Raw genomic sequence first — 24,791 nt, forward strand, 5'->3', positions numbered from 1 at the left:
CTGAATAGACTGATGGACAAGGAGATTGAAACAGGAATCACAAAGCTCCTAATAACCAAAAGCCCAGGACCAATGGCTTCACTGACAAGTTCTACAGAGCATTTAAAGAATTCATACTTATCCTTCTCAAGGTCTTCTAAAAAATTAAGAGGAGGGAAAAACCTTCCAAACATTGTATAAAGTTAGCATTACCCTGATACAAAAACCAGATGAGGACACAACCAAAAAATAAAATTGCAGGCCAATATCCTTAATGAAAGAAAAGCGAAAGTGAAGTCGCTCAGTAGTGTCCGACTCTTTGCAACCCCATGGACTATAGCCTGCATCAGGATCCTCCATCCATGGGATTTTCCAGGCAAGAGTACTGGAGTGGGTCATCATTTCCTTCTCCAAACACAAACACAAAAACTTTCAACAAAATAACAACAAGCCAAATGCAACAATCCATTAATAAGATCATACACCACAATCTAGTAGTATTTAGTCCAGGGATGAAAGGATAGTTAAGCATGCACAAATTAATGAAAGAGATACATCACATTAACAAAATGAAGGATAAAAATCACATGATCAATATATATAAGAATATCTATAACTTAACAACCACACACACACACACACACAAAACCTATTAAAGAACAGGCAGAGGATCTGAATAGATATTTACCCAAAGAAGACATCCAGATGGCCAATAGCCAGTCAAGAAAAGTTCAACATAACTCTCAGGAAAGTGCAAAAGAATACATTTGAATCAGTTCTAATGAGGTGGATGAAACTGGAGCCTATTATACAGAGTGAAGTAAGCCAGAAAGAAAAACACCAATACAGTATACTAACGCATATATATGGAATTTAGAAAGATGGTAACAATAACCCTGTGTACGAGACAGCAAAAGAGACACTGATGTATAGAACAGTCTTATGGACTCTGTGGGAGAGGGAGAGGGTGGGAAGATTTGGGAGAATGGCATTGAAACATGTAAAATATCATGTATGAAACGAGTTGCCAGTCCAGGTTCGATGCACGATACTGGATGCTTGGGGCTGGTGCACTGGGACAACCCAGAGGGATGGAATGGGGAGGGAGGAGGGAGGAGGGTTCAGGATGGGGAACACATGTATACCTGTGGCGGATTCATTTTGATATTTGGCAAATCTAATACAGTTATGTAAAGTTTAAAAATAAATTAAAATTTAAAAAAAAAAAAAATCACAACAAGATTACCACCTCATAACTGTTAGAATGAAATTATTGAAAAGTCAAGAAATAATAAATGCTGGAGAGGAAGTAGAGAAAGGGAATACTCATATACTGTTTGTGGGACTGTAAACTAGTACTACCACTATGGAAAAGAGTATGGAAAATCCTTAAAAACAAAAATTAAGAACAGAACTACCATATGATCCCTATTCCACTATTTATCTGAGACTTCTCGGGTGGTCCAGTGATTAAGACTCCACCCTTCCACTGTAAGTCAACTGGGCCTTAGGAAGAACCACTATGAACAAAGCTAGTGGAGGTGATGGAATTCAAGCTGAGCTATTCCAAATCCTAAAAGATGATGCTGTGAGACTGCTGCATTCAATATGCCAGCAAATTTGGAAAACTCAGCAGTGGCCACAGGACTGGAAAAGGTCAGTTTTCATTCCAATCCCAAAGAAAGGCAATGCCTAAGAATGCTCAAACTACCACACAATTGCACTCATCTCACAGCCTAGCAAAGTAATGCTCAAAATTCTCCAAGCCAGGCTTCAGCAATATATGAACTGTAAACTTCCAGATGTTCAAGCTGGTTTTAGAAAAGGCAGAGGAACCAGAGATCAAATTGCCAACATCTGCTGGATCATCAAAAAAGCTAGAGAGTTCCAGAAAAACATCTGTTTCTATTTTATTGACTATGCCAAAGCCTTTGACTGTGTGGACCACAACAAACTCTGGAAAATTCTTCAAGAGATGGGAATACCAGACCACCTGACCTGCTTCTTGAGAAATCTGTATGCAGGTCAGGAAGCAACAGTTAGAACTGGACATGGAACAACAGACTGGTTCCAAATTGGGAAAGGAGTACAGAAAGGCTGTATATTTTCACCCTGCTTATTTAACTTATATGCAGAGTACATCATGAAAAATGCCGGGCTGGGTAAAGCACAAGCTGGAATCAATATGGCCAGGAGAAATATCAATGACCTCAGATAAGTGAATGACACCACCCTGATGGCAGAAAGTGAAGAAGAACTAAAGAGCCTCTTGATGAAAGTGAAAAAGAAGAGTGAAAAAGTTGGCATAAAGCTCAACATTCAGAAAACTAAGATCATGGCATCTGGTCCCATCACTTCATGGCAAATAGATGGAGAAACAGTGGAAACAGTGGTTGACTTTATTATTTGGGGCTCCAAAATCACTGCAGATGGTGACTGCAGCCATGAAATTAAAAGACCCTTGCTCCTTGGAAGGAAAGTTATGACCAACCTAGATAGCATATTCAAAAGCAGAGACATTACTTTGCCAACAAAGGTCTGTCTAGTCAAAGCTATGGCTTTTCCAGTAGTCGTGTATGGATGTGAGAGTTGGACTATAAAGAAACCTGAGTGTGGAAGAACTGATTCTTTTGAACTGTGGTGCTGGAGAAGATGCTTGAGAGTCCCTCAGACTGCAAGGAGATCCAACCAGTCCATCTTAAGGGAAATCAGTCCAGAATCTTCATTGGAAGGACTGATATTGAGATGAAACTCCAATACTTTGGCCACCTGCTGTGAAGAACTGACTTATCTGAAAAGACCCTGATGCTTGGAAAGATTGAAGGTGGGAGGAGAAGGGGACAACAGAGCATGAGATGGTTGGATGAAATCACCGATTCGATGGACGTGAGTTTGAGCAAGTTCCAGGAGTTGGTGATGGACAGGGAGGTCTGGTGTGCTGCAGTCCATGGAGTTGCAAAGAGTCAGACCCGACTGAGTGATCTGAACTGAAATTCCACTGTAGGAGTCACAGGTTTGACCCCTGGTCAGGGAACTAGGATCCTGCACACCATATGGCACAGTCAAAAAAAAAAAAGAAAAAAAAAATTAGCTTTAATTTGGACTTCCCTTATGGTCCAGTGGTTAAGAATCCACCTGCCAATACAGGGCACACAGGTCTGATCCCTGGCCTGGAAAGATACCAGGAAAGATACCTCGCATACAGCAAGACAACTAAGCCCGTGCACCACAACCACTGAAGCCACGTACACCAGACCCTTGCTCCACAACAAGAGAACCCACAGCAGTGAGAGGCTGCCCACTGCAACGAAAGAGTAGCCCTGCTCCCTGCAACTAGAGAAGGCCCACACTCAGCAACAAAGACCCAGCACAGCCAAAAATAAATAAAGAACACCCATCCTCAAAAAAAAAAAATGTTTTTTAAAAATACCACTTCCAAAAAAATACCATTTTAAAAATACCACTTCTCTGTTCGCTGAAGCATTAGCAAAAGTATGGAAATAATCCAAGTATCCATTAATGGATGAATAAAGTTATTCATGTGAATTTTTTGGTTTTCCAGAGCATATAAAGTTATGTTTACGTAACACTGTAGTCGATTAAGTGCACAATAGCATTATATTTAAAATAACAATGTACATATCTTAATTTAAAAATACGTCTTTGCTAAAATCTGCTAATTGTCATCTAGGCCTTGAGCAAGTCATAATTTTTTTGGTGGTGGAAGGCTTGGAATACTGCAGGAATTACCAAAAGGTGACAGAGAGACCGAAAGTAAGCAAACACTGTTGGAAAAACGGTGCTGATAGATGATCAACACAGGAAACCTTTACAAACCTTTAATTTTTAGACAGCTCAGAGTTAGTGAAGGGCAACAAACCAAGGTATGCCTGCAGGCTTACGTATGTCATAAGCATACACACACACACACACGCTTATGTATGTTTATATAGGTGTGTGTGTGAAGTAAATGACAGCAATGATACAACACACAGGACGAATAAATTACACAATGAACAGGAAGAGTAATTTAGAGTTTGCTTTTGACGTTAAAAATAACATGTATGAAACGAGTTGCCAGTCCAGGTTCGATGCACGATACTGGATGCTTGGGGCTAGTGCACTGGGATGACCCAGAGGGATGGAATGGGGAGGGAGGAGGGAGGAGGGTTCAGGATGGGGAACACATGTATACCTGTGGCAGATTCATTTTGATATTTGGCAAAACTAATACAATTATGTAAAGTTTAAAAATAAAATAAAATTTAAAAAAAAATCCTTTATCTAACAAAAGTTAAATCTTCCTTCTCTAGACTCTAAAATATTTCAAGCAAATGGTTGGCAGATTATTTAGAAATAAAGAAAGAAAAATAGATTAATAATACTATGACATAAGTCAAGAAAACCTCTTATGAAAACTCACTGAAACACAATAAAATTAGTCCAGCTTTCTATATAAGCACTAGTTTAGATTTTATGTAATTCATTTAAGATTTTCAGGAAGCTAGTAGCAGTTTTCTATAAGCAACAGGTTACCCCTACCCTTCATTCTTTTCAGTTTAAAGGTAGAATATTACTGTATACAGCTGAATTCTCTGAAAAGCTTCTAGCTATTTTCAAAAAGGACTTCCTGGCTGGCTGAGTGGTAAAGAATCTGCCTGCAATGCAGGATACCTGGGTTCAATCCCTGAGTCAGGAAGACCTCCTGCAGAAGGAAATGGCAACTCACTCCAGTATTCTTGACTAGGAAATCCCATGGACAGAGGAGTCTGGTAGGCTACAGTCGTGGGGTTGCCAAAGAGTCAGATAGGATTTGGCGACTACCCAACAACATCTTCAAAAACATAAAACTTTAAAAACTATTTTCTTTTATCTTCCAAGTATCTCAAAAGCTATGGATCATTCTTCTAAATCTATTCAATATATAATAAATTAGAGCTGTTTCTAAAGAATTGAAGTAAATGACATAGAAATCTTACAGATTTCCAAACAAGTATTTCCTTTCCATCTGCGATCCATCTGTAATAACATGCCAAATTTATGTACCACATAACAATCAACCATAAATCTTGTTTAGGATTCCTAATGTTCAACGAGAAGTTTATATTCTAAAACAGTCACTGTCAAAGTACTGCACGTTGTACATGTAATTCAACAACAATATGCTTATACAGAATATTCACAGCAAGAGAATAACTAACAATAAACTTAAATTCAAATAAAGGTTGTTCTCGTTTGGTTATTTTAGATGACATAATATATGTCTGAATTTCTGGGGCCCTTCCTATTTCTTTTAAAATAATGATTTTTAAAAATATACAGTCATCAGATATTTAATATTACCTGATGCTCCATATGAAGCAACAAAAAATACACATATAATCCCTAGGGTTAAACAAAAAAAAAAGTATACAGATTCATTAAAAGTTAAACGGTTGAGAAATGTTCTGTAGTACAGTGGCCAGTGAAGAGACGTTTTGCAAAGACTTAGATCTAACAAAGGCTATAAAGAGATGAAAATCTCCAGAGAATCCTAACCACGAAACTTTTAGAGTACTTTTTAAGCTACAGTTAGAGAGACTGTTAAACTAACCATTTTATTCTAGAGATATACATATGCAAACTGGAGAAGGCGATGGCACCCCACTCAGTACTCTTGCCTGGAAAACCCCATGGATGGAGGAGCCTGGTAGGCTGCAGTCCACGGGGTCACAAAGAGTCAGACACGACTGAGCGACTTCACTTTCACTTTTCACTTTCATGCATTGGAGAAGGAAATGGCAACCCACTCCAGTGTTCTTGCTTGGAGAATCCCAGGGACGGGGGAGCCTGGTGGGCTGCCGTCTATGGGGTTGCACAGAGTTGGACACGACTGAAGTGACTTAGCAGCAACAGCAGCATACATATAGGAAGGAGAATACATAATAGTTTTCTGGTCTGTAGAAATCAACTGTCACAGTGATATTCTTACAGGAAATGTTCTACCTTAATGTGACTATTAATCCTGTTTATATTATATATTTAAATAAGAAAATAACTTTTTCCTTTTCATTTGAAGTCATGTTTTCTAGGCATCAAGTAAGTATAGAAAATAAAGTTATTTTAATAAACTAATGTAATCCATACTTTAAAAGGGATATTATATTCATAAACAGAAGTCATGCAATGTGATTTTGAATTGTATTAAAGTAATATTTACCATTGTGTGAATCAGGAATGCCATAATTTATAAATGATGTAATCAACTGAGACTATGTGTAAATCAATTATTTAATCTCATTTTGGGGTTATAACATGTTTGTTTGTATAAGATTAGTTCATTAAATAAAATGACTTATAAAAAAGAAATATACACTAAACTTGCCTTGCTGTAAATGTTATGTAAATGCTGTAAAAGTTTGCCCCAAAACTGGCATTTTAAGAATAATAGACTCCCTGACTTTATGCTGACACAGAGTCATCTCTTGGTGTCTGTAAAGGATTGATTGGAGGACCAAACACCAAAATCTGCAGTTGCTCAACTCCCTTCTAGAAATTGATATATTTTTTGAATATAACCTACACATATCCTCCTGAATACTTGAAATCATCTCAAGATTATTTATCACATCTAATACAATGTAAATATGATGGAAATAGTTGTAATACTGTGTAAATAGTTGTAAATACAATGTAAATGATATGTAAATAGCTGTCAGCAAGGGGCAAATTCAAGTTTTTCTTTTTGGAACTTTTGGGAATTGTTTTCCAATTATTTTTCATCTGCAGTTGGTTGAATTCAGGGATTCAGAACTTGTGGATACAGAGGGCTGACTACACCATTTAAGACTAAAGAAATAAAGTTTCATCAAAGCAGGCAACTGAAGAAATGACATACTAATATATTAAGAATTGACAACTAAATAAAGAAAAAGTTGTTATTTGGGGGAAATTATGGCTTCCCTTGTGGCTCAGCTGGTAAAGAATCCACCTGCAATGCGGGAGATCTGGGTTCAATCCCTGGGTTGGGAAGATCCCCTGGAGAAGGGAAAGGCCACTCACTCCAGTATTCTGGCCCAGAGAATTCCATGTACTATACAGTCCATAGGGTTCCAAAGACTCGGACACAACTGAGCAACTTTCACTTTCACATTAATTTACTGCTTATTGCTCTGTGTGTAAATTTGCTTTGGGTAGTATTTTCAGTTCTATCTGAAAACCAAAAATATATTTTCATCTTATTCATTTTATTATAAAGAGAAAAAGATCTTTGGGGATAGGAAAAGAAAATAAAGATTCACATGCACGTTATTCAGTCTTGTATTTTAATGAAGAGGATTATTTTCTGAATTGGAATTACTTAAACCTCTGAAGGAATAATAATCTTAATAATGCTATTGTTGTTTAGTTGCTCAGTTGTGTCCAACTCTTTCGCGAACCCATGGACTGTAGCTCGCCAGGCTCCTCTGTCCATGGGATTTCCCAGGCAAGAATACTGGAGTGGGTTGCCATTTCCTTCTCCAAGGGATTTTCCCAACCCAGGGATCGAAACTGCGTCTCCTGAGTTGGTAGACAGATTCTTTACCACTGAGTCACCTGGGAAACCCAAACTTAATAAAACAGTATTGCGTTTGAATGGAAAAACAATAAGCTTAACTACAAAACCAGAGAAACAAGTAAGTTCTATGAGACCAGAAACTATCATATCTCCCCCTTTTTCACTAGATCAACACTTCCCCAGCACTAGCTACCTGGTAAGTAGTACAGAGGTCATCTGCCTGAAGTACCTTTGCACTCCCACGGTGTCCTCCTCCACCCCCCAAAAATGCTCCTCACTATAGAAGTCAGCTAGATAATTCCCATCAGGTATCAATTTTTCTGTAAAATTTTCTCTCCCGATGCAGTTATCACCTTCTATCATAAGCTCTGCACAACAAAATGTGTATTTCTAATCATGGGTTTTTGTATCAGATAGACATGAGTTCAAACTCCAACTCAGTTTTACTAACTACAAAAATGTGGGCAAGTTTACTTAAGAAAAATGAGCCCTGGGAACTCCCTGGAGATCCAGTGATTAGAACTCCATTCTTCTGCTGCAGGAGGTGTGTTCAATCCCAGGTTGGGGAACTAAGATCACACAAGCCATTTGGTGCATGCAACCAAAGAAAAAGAAGAAAACTGGGCCTTACTTTACTCCTAAAAAAAATGAAATCTGCAAAAAAAAAAAAAAAAAAAGTGTGATTAGGAGGATTAGGAGATGGTGATGGACAGGGAAGCCTGGCATGTTGCAGTCCATGGGGTCACAAAGAGTCAGACACAACAGAGTGACTGAACAACAACAGGAGGATTAAAGAAGAAAATACAAGTGGCAAGTGAAAATTTTTCATTTTTGAAGGTCTATAGCTCTACACTTTTTGTCTGATCATAACATTCAGATAGTACCTACTTATCTCCTCTCAGAGAGGAAAACCAACTATATTCCCCAGTAGACTGCATGTGGCAGGAGTACCACATGACCATGAGTATGACGAAGAAGGAAGATGTTGGTGCAAGAGAGAATTCTTCTGGGAGAAGAAAGATAGGTTAAATAATTATAGTGGATGACTTCTTTGGAACCATAAGAAAAGAGATGCAAAAGAGGATCAAATATATTTTTAGACTGAGCTACTGAAGTACTTTGACTAAAACGCTACTCATATTGAACCATTCGGTAATCAAAATTTTTTAGCTTACATTTAACACAGAAGTACAAAATACAGTATCTTAAGTAAGGCAGAAGCTTGTTTCTCTTTCACTTAAAATAATTCTAGGAGTAGGTTAGGCAGGGCTGTTATGGAACTCCTCAAAGTTAGAGATCTAAGGTCTTCTAACTCACTGCTTTGCAGTCCCTAGGTGAGGCCCTTGTCCTTACCAAGAAATGGAAAAGAAAAGGTTACCTCCTCTCTTTTAAAATTTTTTGACAAGACTGAAGAAACTTAATGCAAGTGTCAGAAAAATATAAGAAACTTATTTTACAAAGGAGAAAACTGGGCTCAGTTACTAAGTAAATTCAACTTAATTTTCATTGGCCAAAACTTGGTCACTGACTACATCTAGCTACAAATGATGTATTATTGGTTCAAAAGAATCACGGTTCTGCTAGTAAGGGGTAATGGGAGAATACAAGTCTCTGCCACGTTACGTGTCACATTTTTCTAAGCCCCTTAAAGTTTACCATTTATAAATATGAAACCCAAGATGATGGGTCCTGGCATCAATAACATAATGGGTAAAAGTCCACAGAGTACAAAACAGAATTCAAGAGTGGAAAACAAAACATGTATTTTTTTCCTGTGTCAATAACAACAATGTAGCTATTCAATTATATGGAATATAGAGACAAAAGTGAAGGGTACTTTGTAGAAACCTAGGTTCCTAAAGGAGAAGGCAATGGCACCCCACTCCAGTATTCTTGCCTGGAAAATCCCATGGACAGAGGAGCCTGTAGGCTGCAGTCCATGGGGTCGTTAAGAGTCGGACACGACTGAGCAACTTCACTTTCACTTTTCACTTTCATGCATTGGAGAAGGAAATGGCAACCCACTCCAGTGTTCTTGCCTAGAGAATCCCAGGGACAGGGGAGCCTGGTGGGCTGCTGTCTCTGGGGTCGCACAGAGTTGGACAGGACTGAAGCGACTTAGCAGCAGCAGCAGGTTCCTAAAAGTCCAACCTATGGAATTATAAAAGATGAATCACATTCTAAAAGGTGTGTTTTATGAATAAATTAATTTCTAAATATTACTTGATTTTTAAAATCTATTTTTCACATTGGGCTTCCCTGGTGGCTCAGTGGTAAAGAATCCACCTGCCAAGCAGGGGAGGTGGGTTTGATCCCTGGGTCAGGAAGATCCACTGGAGAAGGAAATAGAAACCCACTCCAGTATTCTTGCCTGGGAAATCCCATGGACAGAGAAGCCTGGTGGGCTACAGTCCATGGGGTCACAAAGAGTTGGAAAAAACATAGCGACTGAGCACAGCACACATTTTTCATATATCTATTCTATAATATGTGATTCCCAAATTACTTTCTATAACATTTATTTATGTCACCTTGTCTCAAAAAGGGCTTCCCAGGTGGTGCTAGTGGTAAAGAACCCACTTGCCAATGCAGGAGATGGGTTAGATCCCTGGGTCAGGAAGATTCCCTGGAGGATGGCCTGGCCACCCAACTCCAGTATTCTTGCTTAGAGAATTACATGCACAGAGGAACCTGGCGGGCTAGGTCCATAGGATCCCAAAAAGTCATACACAACTGAAGCGACTTAGCACGAAGCACATCTCAAGAAGGAATTTAAGGTAGTAAATTCTTTCATATTTTCTCTCAGAACACTAATAAATAAAATGTAGTACAATTGCCCTGCGTATGGTAGACTGGTGTAGAAAACAGGCCGTTTAAAGCAACTGCTTCTGACTCCTAGTTGCAAAAAATATATTTTCTAAACTAATTTATTTTCTAAGATAAGAAATCACTCCAATCTACTTTGGCTATAACTTTGCTTCTAGCACCACTGTTTTCTCAAGATCTCCAAAGAGTTCAAGGTTTCCTTCTCAGTTCGCTGATCTCGGGATTCCCAAGTAACTGCTCTACACAGTCTTAGCCATATACTTTAGTTGCCAATTTACATGAAAAATGTTTAAATTCATCCTTAGTCATCTCTGTATCTACTAGTTTACACATTTGAATTGCAGTCTTCCTTGATCGAAATTTACAGCAGTTCAGGAATTTTGCACTGATTTTCCAATACAAGTATCCCTGTTCAGAGGCCTGAGTGGGTCTCAACTGTAACAGTCAGCCCGGGACTGGAGAACAAAAACACCTCACAGAAAAAGTAAGAAGTGGATCTCTATATTGCTTTTAAAATATTGAAGTTCAGTGGCCAAGAAAAAAATTCCATAAAGGCACAAGAATATTTGATGCCATGTGCATTCCCAATTTTATGTTTTTCAGAGCCATCCTGTGAATTTGTTATTACATTTTTTAAATAAACATGATCAGATGCTAAATTAGGAAATAACACAACTCAAGTAGAAAATAATAATATGGTATTTATTTCAAAAATCAAATCGATAATGGGCTCAAGGTATAAACCCCAAAAGAAAATACAGTTCTGATATACCATCAAGCAATTGAAATAAAGTCTGATGATGATGACCCAAGACATTTTATATTTTCCCCAGTAAAATATAAAAGAAGGGTTTGTTACTAAAAGATCTCCTTAACTATAAGTCAAGTCTAAGAATACATGATATTTCAAGAGATACAGTCAACTTTATGACAAAACTCTCTCTCTCTTGTCCAAGTGAAAAGACCTTGGAAGATGTATGTCTAGTTCTGTATTTACTCCGTTAAGTATCTGACATGAAATAGAAATATTTTTACAAAGTCACAGTTATATCTTCTTAATAAGGCTTAACATGTTGTTTTCTCATTGTAATGGTTTTCATTCCCTTTTTACCAATTTTCCAAACCAAATGAACTTAATAGTTGCTACATATTTTTTTAATAAGTTATAGACCTAGAGTCTGGGATGTTTAGTATAGGAATTCTTCCTAATATTTTTCACACTAACTTTCCTTCCTAAGTTTTTCTAATGAAATCTCCTTTCCTTGTATATTACTGAAACTGATTTTAGTTGCATATAACAGAAAAAGAAACATAGCTAACTTAAATAATAATTTAAAAAAAATGGGCTCATATTACTGAAAAATCAAGAGCAGTATTTCTCACCCGGTCTGTATATTAGAATCACCTGGGTTATTTTTCTTAAACCCTGTCTTTCCCCTAATCTTTATCCCAATGCCCCCTCTTAAGTGATCATTTTTTAAATGGTCTTGAGTTCTCCAGGTATATATTAATATATATATGTGTACAGAATTATCTACATATATATAATATATATAGGGTTATGTACAAATATAATGTGTATGTGTGTGCATGCATACACATATATTTTATAATGTTATATACAATTATAATCATATATTATTATATATGTTAATATATTAATGTATATTATAACCATTTGTAATTGTTACACATACATGTTATATTCATACATAACAATTATATACATATATAATTTGTATATGCACATATATACATTGTATATATTATAAATATATGTGCATATATATACATTATATATATATATTTGTTTTCAGGTTCCAGATAATTTCCAAAGTGTACACAAGGTTAAAACCACAATTTTAGAAGAATGGTGGGCTTCATACATGACTTAATCAGGATTTCAAATCTATTTATCTCTGATTCTCTAAGACTTATTCTCTTCCATGAGTCAATTCCTTTTGCAGGCCAGTCTACCTAATGATAGAATAATGGCCACAGCCTTATAGCCATCTGTTATACAATCCAGAAAAAGAGAAAGTTTATTTTTCGTCAACCACAGAACAGTCTTAGGCCATTGTCTGGGCCAACTTAGTTTCTATTCCCACCTGAACTAATCACTGTGGTAAAAGAGCTAGAATTATGCTAATTATTATGATTAACCTAAATCAAGTAACATAAAATTAAAACAAAATTTTATGTCTAGAACTAATGAACACTATAAAATTCTAACCAATGCAAAAGTGTCAATTACCTCTGAATAATACCTATACATCTCTACACACAAGGAAAACAAAAAAATCACAATCAAACAGTGTCAAAAGTAAACAAGGACAAACACCGCAGATGCTTGATTTACAAAAAGCATTACATAACTGGGAAGGGATAATGGAAACATTTTTTTGAAGCCTGTGGGGAATATGACTCCAAATTAAAACTACTAGTCTGTTATTAAGTTACAATAGATATTTATATCACTGAATATAAATAAACCCACATTTTTATATTTATTCCTATGTGAAAATAATTGATGTAATTGAGAGTTGAATTATAGGGCATCTTTAGTAATGCATTCCTCAGAACAAATAAAAGATTCCTGTATTTTATACTCATTAAATAATGATAGTCAAAATGCTTTGTATCAAAATATTTGCAATACAATCCTGATTGAGAAAAACAAAATACGAACAGGATATTTCACCATTATTATGATGAAAGAAAAATTTACTCAAACATTAGCATTGTTCGTTTCAGGTGGTGGAACTATATAAACTTCTTTTGTTCTTTCTCCTTTCTTATCTTCAAAGATTTCTTTAATTATGTACTACTCTTATAAATAAAAAAGCTTTAATAGACCATTTGTTGTCTCAATTACACAATCAGTGGAAATACTAAGTTAAATAAAAATCTTTCTAAAATCCTTCACTTAATTCTAACCCTTGAATTTCTAAATTTTTTTCTTTGCCAAGAATTGAACATTAATCACGAAACCTTTGTTAATATTATGTGTGCAAATGTCAACGGTGGAAGTGAAGTTGCTCAGTCGTGTCCGACTCTTTGCAACCCCATGGACTGTAGTCCACCAGGCTCCTCCATCCATGGAATTTTCCAGGCAAGAATATTGGATTGGTTTGCATTTCCTTCTCCAGGGGCTCTTCCTGACCCAGGGATCGAACCCAGGTCTCCCGCATTGCAGGCAGATGCTTTTACCATCTGAGCCAGGAGGGAAGTGGTATTCTAATGTTTACAATGTATGCAAAATACCAATAACTGGATGTTTTCATATAAGGTAACACTTCCACAGCACCTGAGAAACCATGACTTATCCTTTGCTTAAAATAAACTTCATGGAGAGGTATTTAGTTTTTCATGACACTGCCTACTCTGTAATTTAAATTCTTTAATTATTAAATTGCAAACTATTTAAGTGCAATGATGGCATCATATACTTATGAAAATGCAGATAAACAGAAATTTTGAAGTTCTTTCCTTTAAATTTTGAAGGAAAGAGGAGAGATGTCACTGAGATGCCAGCATAAGTTGTTCCTGACTTGGTTTCCCCTCACAAGAACCACTAACATGTATTCAAGAACAATACTACTGAGAGAATCCTAGACATGTGGGTGAAGATGAAGCATCCCACTGATCAAGACAGACTATTTTAGAAGGATAAGGGAAGCAAGTACATTTTGACCACGTGTCCCCTTCCCTTGGATAGGACAGAGCCAAGCAGAGAGGTCTCTCCTGGGTCTCTGGTTCCTCCAGTGGGAAAAGAGAGTGGGGTGTAAGAGGAGAAGGCTAACAGCCTCCCCTGGCATTGTGAATCAGTTTGTGAGAGCCTCTACTCTGATCTCATTCCACAAGAATTGCAGGGGAATCTATGGGAACCAGCCACAGGGTATCTGATTGTGACAGAGAAGATGAAAGAGGCTTACAACAACCAACACACAGGTCTTGGTGGACCAAGATCATACCTGCAATACCCAAGGAGTAATCCCAACCATCAGCTTTACAGATCTGCAGAACTAAGTCATACACACAGTCAGTAAATATGACAACCAAAGAAAACAATAAAGCCCCAATAACTGACCCTACAGAAATGGAGTTATATGAACTGTTAGAGAATTCAGAATAATTTTAAGGAAGGTTAGTGAACTACAAGACAACACAGGCAATGTGTTTAAATGAAATTAGTAAAACAATGGATGAACAAAACAAGAAGTTTGTCAAGGAAACAACAACCATCAAAAAGCCAAACAAACACAGAATCCTACAGTTAAAAAATATAATAACAGAAATGCTTCAATAGTTTCAAAAGTAGACTCATTCATGCAGAAGAAAGCAAGCCTGCAGAAATGATGGGACACATGAAAAGAAACAATTTCCTATTATAGAATCTGCACCTTGCCTCTTCCCCATTAGATGGTGCAGAGACATTAGACGTCGGGCAGAGCCCTGCGGAACATCTATGCATTGTGCTCAGAATGAAACCTCTCCCACTCCCCAACTGGTGCTGTGGAAACTACAAGGCAGAACTTTGACACTCAAGCTCACTCTATAGTAAGTAAATGAAAACAAAAAGGAAGCACTTAACCTCTCCAAGATAAGAGGAGGAAGAAGTGGATAGAGTACAGAAAAGAGGCAGCTGAAGAAAGGAACTGCTTAAACCTGTGTATGGAGTCCTGGGTACACCCTCCAACTGGCTCATGGATCAAACCAAAAACAACAAAACAAAACCTCTGAGGAAAAAATATCATGTGAACAACCTTGCTTGGCCACTGGGTAGCATACAAACAGGCTAGACCAGAATAACCTAAATACTAAATTGACATTTGAATCACAGTCTAAAAAAGTGGCCAAGGATGTGTGCTCTAAATTCAAATAAGCTGACTGTGCTAAAATAGGAGATTTAAGTAGGAACCAGAATTGCATAACACCATTACTGAAAATGTCCAGACAAAATCCAAAATTACTCATCATATCAACAAAGAGGAACATCTCAACTCAAATGAGAAAAGATAATCACTGGATGACAACCCCAAAGTGGAGCAGATGCTGGAATTGTCTGACGAGGATTTTAAAGCAGATATCATACAAAAGTACAAACAAGCAATTACATCATTCTTGAAATGAATGGAAAATTAGAAACCCTTGGCAAAACTCTAGAATAAACAAAGAAAAACTAAATGGCAATTGTAAAATGGAAGTATATAATAACAAATCAAAAACTACAGTGAATGAGCTAAATGAAAGAATGGAGATGATGAAATAATCAATGAACTTAGATCAATAGAAATTACCCAAACAGAAAAACAGAGAGAAAGTAGATCTTAAAAGAATTAACAGAGCCTTAGGGATCTGCAGGTACCAAAAGATTTAACATTTTTTTATGTCAGAGCCTCAAAAGAAGAAAAGAAAGAGTGTAGGGATAATATATGTATGTGAAGGAATAATGGCTAAAAATTCCCAAATTTGACAAAAGATATAAACCAACAGATTCAAGAACCTCAAAGAAGATAAAACCATGTAAATCTACACCCATACACATTATAATCAAATTGATAAAAACTAAAAATATATATTTTTATATATTTTTTAATATATATAATATATTATATATAATATATATTTATATTTTATATATATATATTTTTTTTAGCTAGATCAGAGAGAAATGATACATTATCACTGAGACAGTATCAATTCAAGTAACAAGTGATTTTTCTCATCTGAAAGCCATTCATCTGGTTTCCTTTCTGTTCCTCAAATATATCAAGTCTTTCCCTCCTTAGGGGTATAATACTATACATTCCTTCTGCCTGGTTCAATCATCCTCAGGCTCTTTTTACCACTGGCTTCTTCTCATTCTTTAGCTTTTTATTCATTTCATCAGAGAAACATTCTGGAAGTATCAACCCACCCCATATCGCTGTCACTCCTCTCTTATTACACAGCATTGTATTTGTTCTCTTCCTTACTCATAATACCAACAAAAATATCATGTAACTTTTTTTAACTTATAGCCTTTATTCCCTCTGCACAAAAATATTAGTTCCATGAGGGCAAAAATCTTCTATGTCTTGTCTACCTCTGTGTTCCTAACATCTAGAAATACTCATAATAGACCCTGAATAAGTATATGTTGAATATTTGAACTAATCAATGAACAAAAGCATTAGTAAACAAATGCTTGGATTTAAACTAATTAGAAATTAGGGAGGGTGAACACTGAGTAAAATTTAGTGTAAATCACAGGATATTCCAACTGTTTTCAACTTGTCACTTGTCTTAACACTGTCTGAGAGTTTTAAAAAACATGGATTCCTGGTCCCCATACCACAAGAATTAATTCCTAATATGTAAGGGATGGGGCCTAGGCAATGGTATTTTTTTTTAACTCACTAGCTTATTCTAAGCCATGGCCAAGAAACACTGCTGCTACTGCTAAGTCACTTCAGTCGTGTCTGACTCTGTGTGACCCCAGAGACGTCAGCCCACCAGGCTCCCCATCCCTGGGATTCTCCAGGCAAGAACACTGGAGTGGGTTGCCATTTCCTTCTCCAGTGCATGAAAGTGAAAAGGGAAAGTGAAGTCGCTCAGTCGTGTCCGACTCTCTTAGCAACCCCATGGACTGCAGCCTACCAGGCTCCTCCGTCCATGGGATTTTCCAGGCAAGAGTACTAGAGTGGGTTGCCATTGCCTTCTCCACAAGAAACACTGGGGCTTCCCAAATGGGGAAGTGGTAAAATGGTTCAGTGGAAAAAGAATCTGCCTGACAGTGCAGAAGTCAGAGGATATATGGGTTTGACTCCTGGGTCTGGAAGATGCCCTGGAAAAGTAAATGGCAACCCACTCCAGTTTTAAATTCTCAATTAAGGTTTCAGTGCATGATAATAATGCATCATTCTATTTACTATTCCCAAATATCATTAACAGTGGGCCATATACCTACTGATTATGTGTATGGCCAATAGTGGACCATACACATAGTCACCTACTACATATACCCACTACATTAACAGTGGGCCACAAGACTGGAAAAGGTCAGTTTTCATTCCAATCCTTAAGAAAAGCAATGCCAAAGAATATCCAAACTATTGCACAATTACACTCATTTCACATGCTAGCAAAGTAATGCTCAAAATTCTCCAAGCCAGGGTTCAACAATATGTGAACCGTGAACTTCCAGATGTTCAGGCTGGATTTAGAAAAGGCAGAGGAACCAGAATTAAATTGCCAATGTCTGTTGGATCATCGAAAGACCAAGAGAGTTACAGAAAAACATCTACTTCTGCTTTATTGATTACACCAAAGCCTTTGACTGTGTTCAGTTCAGTTCAGTCACGCAGTCATGTCCAACTCTGCAACTCCATGGACAGCAGCATGCCTGTGTAGATCACAACAAACTGTGGAAAAAGATGAGAATACCAGATCACCTTACCTGCCTTCTGAGAAATCTGTGTGAAAATCAAGAAGCAACAGTTAGAACTGGACATATGCAACAACAGACTGGTTCCAAATCAGGAAAGGAGTATGTTAAGGCTGTAAGTTGTCACTCTACGTATTAACTTATATGCAGAGTACATCATGAGAAATGCTGGGCTGCATGAAGCACAAGCTGGAATCAAGAGTGCTGGGAAAAATATCAATAACCTCAGATATGCTGATGACACCACCCTTATAGCAGAAAGTGAAGAGGAAATAAAATGCCTCTTGATGAAAGTGAAAGAGGAGAGTGAACGAGTGGCTTAAAACTCAACATTCAGGAAACTAAGATCATGGCATCTGGTCCCATCACTTCATGGCAAATAGATGGGAAAATAATGGAAACAGTGACAGACTATTTTCTTGGGCTCCAAAATCACTGCAGATGGTGACTGCAGCCAAGAAATTAAAAGATGCTTGCTCCTTGGAAGAAAAGTTATAACCAACCTAGACAGCATATTAATAAGCAGAGACATTATTTTACCAACAAAGGTCTGTCTAGTAGTCATGTATGGATGTGAGAGTTGGACCATAAAGAAGGCTGAGTGCCTTTTTTAAGGCACTTGATGCTTTTGAACTGTAGTGTTGGAGAAGGCTCTTGAGAGTCCCTTGGACTGCCAGGAGATCAAACCAGTCAATCTAAAGGAAATCAGTGCTGAATATTCATTGGAAGGACTGATGCTGAAGCTGAAACTCCAATACTCTGGCCACATGATGCAAAGAATCGACTCATTGGAAAAGACCCTGATGCTGGGAAAGATTGAAGATGGGAAGAGAAGGGGACAACAGAAGATGAGATGGTTGGATGGCATCACCGACTCGATGGACATGAACTTGAGTAAGCTCCAGGAGTTGGTGTTCCATGGAGTCGCAAAGAGGTAGACATGACTGAGAGACTGAACTGAACTGACTGGTACACCTAGTCATTCAATACAGGGCATCACCTTGTTCTTTCAGTGTAACAAATATCAGATAGAATCAATACAAATTTTAAAGCTTCTAAATGCATATATAAAGCCCAACATTTCTGTATGATCTTATGATATGATCTTATGCTCAATTTTAAATTTAACTTAAATATTTAAATGTGATAAGCAAATATAAAAGAGCAAGTTAAAGATGAAATTTAACATTGACAACAATATATTTTTTAGGTTGCTTCCTGATTCTGAGTGTTTATTTTAGTCAAAAATAACATAAAATTATAATTGCAAATCTTAAGAATGTTCAAGCTGAAATCAAACTGTTCTTTTAGAACAGATCCTAAAAATATAATTTTCAAAACTTGTAACAGTTCTGAGATCTATACCTATATATGCAAGATAACCAATTCTTTGATATGATTTATCTGAACTGGATATATACAATGCTTGAAATCAAATGACCAAGAAAATCTCCCTCTATATAGTTATTTTCAGAGTAAACTTTATCTGAGATAAACTTCTTATCTCAAGTTAAATTGACACTCATTATATATTTCTGCTGCTGCTGCATTGCTTCAGTCGTGTCCGACTCTGTGCGACCCCATGGACTATAGCCTACCAGGCTTCTCCGTCCCTGGGATTCTCCAGGCAAGAACACTGGAGTGGGTTGCCATTTCCTTCTCCAATGCATGAAAGTGAAAAGTGAAAGTGAAGTTGCTCAGTTGTGTCCGACTCCCAGTGACCCCATGGACTACAGCCTACCAGGCTCCTCCGTCCATGGGACTTTCCAGGCAAGAGTACTGGAGTGGGGTGCCATTGCCTTCTCCTACATATGTTTCTAGAAATTACTTTTAAGACAAACACAACTAATCTGAGAATTCTTGGAAGCTCAGAACCATTGCAATTAATGGTAGTTAATCATCACTATAAAAAAAGAATTAACACATCAAGCTAATCTAAAGAAAGTATAAATAAGTTAAGTCTCCAGGAAAATAAAGTGCTAGATTATGAAATATCTTGGAAATAGGAGACCAAATTGAGACTATATAAACACATATTTGATACTGACAAATAATGACTTTCACTTTTTTATCTTGCCTGGCTAAAAATTTTTTTAAATGATGATCAAAAATTAAACAATATACAAGGCATTCTATATAAATACAATAAATGTCATATTTACCTGTGGTGGATTCATTTTGATATTTGGCAAAACTAATACAATTATGCAAAGTTTAAAAATAAAATAAAATTTAAAAAAAAAAGTATATTCATATGGGGTGAGGGAGAAATGGATTGGGAGCTTGGGATTAAAGATGCAAACTATTACACATAGAATGATTAAACAACAAGGTCCTACATATAGCACAGGGAACTATATTCAATCTTATGATAAATCATAATGGAAACTAATATGAAAAAGAATGTGTATATATATATATATATGTATAACTGAATCACTTTGCTGTACAACATAAATTATCATACTGTAAATCAAATATACTTCAAAAACTAATTTTTTAAGAAATATATTCATGTTCATGTAAAGATACCTCTTATCTTACATGATACAGAGGCTAGAAATACTCTAACCTCAATCAGCCATGGACCTCAGAAACACAACTAGACCAGGTGAAAGGTACAATATAAAAGATACATCCATTCTCTAAATTTTTATGTAAACAATATCAAGTGGGTTTGTGGGGGGACTATATATTAATTTGACAAAGACTTCATTTCTTTTCAGGATAATTTTATGTACATCTATGCGTCCTTTGAGATAGGCACTGCTCCCATGAAAAAAGAGCAACCTCTGATTTATGTACTTTCCTTTTGTTGTTGTTGGTTTTCAATTATTTTTTATTTTTTAATTAATTTTAAAGCAATTTTTAAATTGATATATATTTTTTCTTAAATGTAAAGCTATATGCTGAGAATCTACTGTGTACCTAGCATGATACCAAACCATGAAGGGTAGCAATGAAGATAGAATCTCCACCTTTAAGAAATAAATATCTTAACTTTAAGACACTCATATAAAAAGATGATAAAACAGAAAACTCATAGCAATGTTCTTAAATAAATGTGTGACAGAGTGATCCAAAGTGAAATTAAGGTTTTAAAAGGTATGCTTGAGTAATGATGTTCATAGAAGACTTATTAGAAGATTGAGGAAAAAATACTAAACTCCTATTTTATGCCCATCTTTTCTGTCAAAAAATAACATTCCTAATCAAAGTTAAAACTCACATATTGATTCATAAAAATATATTCCAAAAACTTAATTGTCAAATATAATCAGTTAGTCTCAGTTCAGTCGCTCAGTGGTGTCCAGCTCTTTGCGACCCCATGGGTGTTCCAAAATAAATCTGATGCTCCTAATTAGCTCTCTCTCTCACGATATTAAGAGAGCCAGCAGATGAAAGTGTGTGCATTGTTAAGAAAATTTTAATGAATTAAGGAAAGTACTACAGATATCACAAAGTGAAGATGGGTCATTCCTTTCACATACACAAAAAAATTGATATATGCTGATCCATAAAGAAAACATTTAAATTGTTAACAGATTGAAACAACTGAGTATATAACTCTATTTCCATAATGGAAGTAAGCTTGAAATCAATAACAAATGGTTAAGGAAAAGAGTCCACTTCAAGGAAATTAAACAATAGTCTTAAATAGGTCTAAGAAGAAAAAATGTGAATTAAAGAATGTTTGAAACTAACAGAAAATGTGTGGAATACAGCTAAAGCAGTGTATGAAGGAAATTTATTGCCTTAAAAATACATATAGTCAAAAAGAAGCTGAAAATCATTGATTTAGCTTCCATTTCAAGAAACTAGGAAAAGAACAACAAATCAAACTCAAGGGACAAACAAAGAAATTATAAAATAATCAATGAAACAGAAAATAAACACATAATGGAGAAAATCGACAAAGCCAAAAGGTTTTCCTTAAAAAACAGTTTATAAATATTGCTAAAATGCCTTTAAGACTGATTACAGAAAGCAAGGAGGGAAGAAGGAAAACATAAAGTACCAAAGTCAGGGGGTAAGGAAAGGGCATCATCACTGCAGATCTTATAAACAGAAAAAGGAAATACAGCAATCACTTTTTCAAGAAAAAAAACTTGATAATTTGAAAGAAATGGATATATTTCTCTAAAAGTTGAATTAATAAAACTAGAAAAAATATATAAAATGTAAATGGCCCAATATCTGCTAAGGTGGTTTTATTATTATTTATCATTATTTGAAAAAGAGTTTGTTATACTCACATGTCTCAGGAGGAGGAGCATGTTCCATCATGGAGGTCACACAAGGAAAGAAGAAATGAAGGGAAAACACGGGTGAGAGCCTTCCCTGAGGTTTCCACAGGACGGAACAGGTAAGGCAGAGTATGCAAGCTTAGGATTGGCTAGTTTGAAAATTTTCAGCAGTCTCCGGGGTACAGGGTACTGTCTTTAGTTCTCTGGTACCAGGCCCTAGGGTGAGTGAGCCCCAGAGGAGGTTAGCTCATGAGCCCTGGATTGGCTAGTTTGCATAGATTAGAGAAGTAGTTACAAGTGTGTGAGGCCCAGAGGAGGTTAGCTCAGGAGCCCTGGATTGGCTAGTTTGCATAGAAACAGCATGCTTGCCGTTACTTGCTTTCTCTAGCCTAAAGCTAGAGAAGCTGTCTATTCAGGGTCAACAAGGCCCCAGTGCCAAAGCCAATGATAAGAGACATGAATATTTTCTTAAAAATATCCCCCAAATAAAATACCAGGTCCAGAAAGTTTTAACTGTGAATTCTTACAAACATTTAAGAAAGAGCAACTCAATCATGCAAAAAATAAGCAAACTTTTTGACAGAATTGGGGGAATAAGAACACTTACTCTCTTTTAAGAACCCAGCATAACCTGACTCCAAAACCTTTAAAAAAAAAAAGCTCCTTACAAGAAAGGACCTCATTTGTCCTCCTACCAGTAATTCTTCTGCCAACACTGCCCTCCTTGGACTTACAGAATGGGCTTATTTACAGTTAGGATATTTTAGACAACATTATTTCTGATCAAGGAACTCATTTCAGCAAAAGAAATGTGGGCTTTTTGCTCACAGAATTCACTGCTGCTGCTTCTGCTGCTGCTGCTAAGTCGCTTTAGTCGTGTCCGACTCTGTGCAACCCCATAGACAGCAGCCCACCAGGCTCCCCGTCCCTGGGATTCTCAAGGCAAGAACACTGGAATGGGTTGCCATTTCCTTCTCCAATGCACGAAAGTGAAGAGTGAAAGTGAAGTCACTCAGTCGTGTCCGACCCTCAGCAACGCCATGGTCTGCAGCCTTCCAGGCTCCTCCATCCATGGGATTTTCCAGGCAAGAGTACTGGAGTGGGGTGCCATTGCCTTCTCCAACAGAATTCACTAGGTCTAACAAATTCTCCACTTAGAAGCAGCTAACAAGAGGACCAGCTGAAAATAATAATGATGCCAATTGAGAGACAAAACCTTGAGAGGACCTCATACACAATGCAGAATATGCAATATGTATCAAATATCTCTTATTGTTTCACATGATAACTCACAGAATTTTTGCTATTTGTCTCCATAATTTTGAACTCTACTCATTTAAAATCCTGATTCCTGAGGGAGGCATGCTTCCACCTAGAGACAAGACTCTGGTTCTACAGAATTGAAATTTAAGATCATCAACTAGCACTTGGGGCCCTTGAAACAAAGTAGAGGTCACTCTACTGACTGGGGTGATTGTCACAATGAACAAGAAGAATCTGAGTTGCTGCAACACAGGGAGGGCAGGAAGAACTCTGTTAGCGTATTCTCTGGGATTCCTCTTAATACTTCTATCTCCAATATTAAGAATTGATGGAAAATTACATCAAACAAAAAAAAAAAAAAAGGAAGGCTCACTGAAGATCCAAAAGGGAAGGTCTGGCCATTTACCTGACAATGAACCCCGAACAGCTGAGAGCCAAAGAAACATGCAGAGAGTGACAGAAGAAAGAAGTCATAAATATCATCTACAGCCTCAGAACAGATAAGAATGAGGGTTGTGTTCAACAAACAAACTAGACTTCAGTTAAGAGTGCTTTGTCATAAATAACCGTAGAAGGGATTGGGTTCTTTCCCAGTTGATACACTTCAGCTATATGTTAACAATAACATCGCAAAGGGATTGATTTATTGCTAGTATGAGTGATAGCTGAACAACACACACCTGTCCTCATCCTGCTCTCTTTTGCTGTCTCTAGTTCCCTAAACTGTATTCAGCAAAAGTTTATGGTACGGGAAACAAATATTCCATTTTCTGAATTACTGTTTTTATTTTAGCTTCCAAAGAATAGTGCTATAGTGCACAACCCTATCAGTGAACGCTTCTTAATGATCTGGAAAGAAAATATGTTTCATAGATTGGTTAAGGACATTATCATGGTTGGGTCAAGTGAATCAAAATTTCCAAATACAATGTAAAGACATTTTAAAATTTAACAGTATGTTTTTGCTACAGGCTTCAAATACCTAAGCAATACCTAACAACACCTCTTTTCACAGACTGTAAATAGTTTTGTTTTGTTTTTTTTTTTTTTGGTCCATTAAAGTATTTGTTTCAAAAAAAGAACAAAGATTGTGGCAGCTATTCATATAAATTTCCTTGTGTGTGTGCATATATGTGCACATTAACTAGTTTCATTTTCCTTCTTTGCCTTCTCCTTATTTTCTAAAAATTTAATTGAAATTAACAATACATGATTTACTATGTAATAGTGAACAACTGTGAACAAATAGTGAACAAATGAGAAATGCTGGACTGGAAGAAACACAAGCTGGAATCAAGATTGCTGGGAGAAATCTCAATAACCTCAGATATGCAGATGACACCATCCTTATGGCAGAAAGTGAAGAGGAATTAAAAAGCCTCTTGATGAAAGTGAAAGTGGAGAGTGAAAAAGTTGGCTTAAAGCTCAACATTCAGAAAACGAAGATCATGGCATCCGGTCCCATCACTTCATGGGAAATAAATGGGGAAACAGTGGAAACAGTGTCAGA

General features: G+C 36.7%; 1 protein-coding gene across 1 annotated transcript in view; it reads right to left on the reverse strand.

Moving 5' to 3' along the window:
* Nucleotides 1-22,618, reverse strand: part of LOC129657501 (sperm-tail PG-rich repeat-containing protein 2-like) — a 98,799-nt gene extending 76,181 nt beyond the window's left edge. The window contains exon 1 of the mRNA XM_055587751.1: nucleotides 22,028-22,618. Within this exon, the coding sequence (XP_055443726.1) occupies nucleotides 22,028-22,048 (21 nt within the window). The 5' untranslated portion in view covers nucleotides 22,049-22,618. The remainder of the gene's footprint in view (nucleotides 1-22,027) is intronic.
* Nucleotides 22,619-24,791: the final 2,173 nt, after the last annotated feature.

Source organism: Bubalus kerabau, chromosome 7 (assembly GCF_029407905.1).
Source record: "Bubalus kerabau isolate K-KA32 ecotype Philippines breed swamp buffalo chromosome 7, PCC_UOA_SB_1v2, whole genome shotgun sequence".
NCBI classification, from domain to species: Eukaryota; Metazoa; Chordata; class Mammalia; order Artiodactyla; family Bovidae; genus Bubalus; species Bubalus kerabau.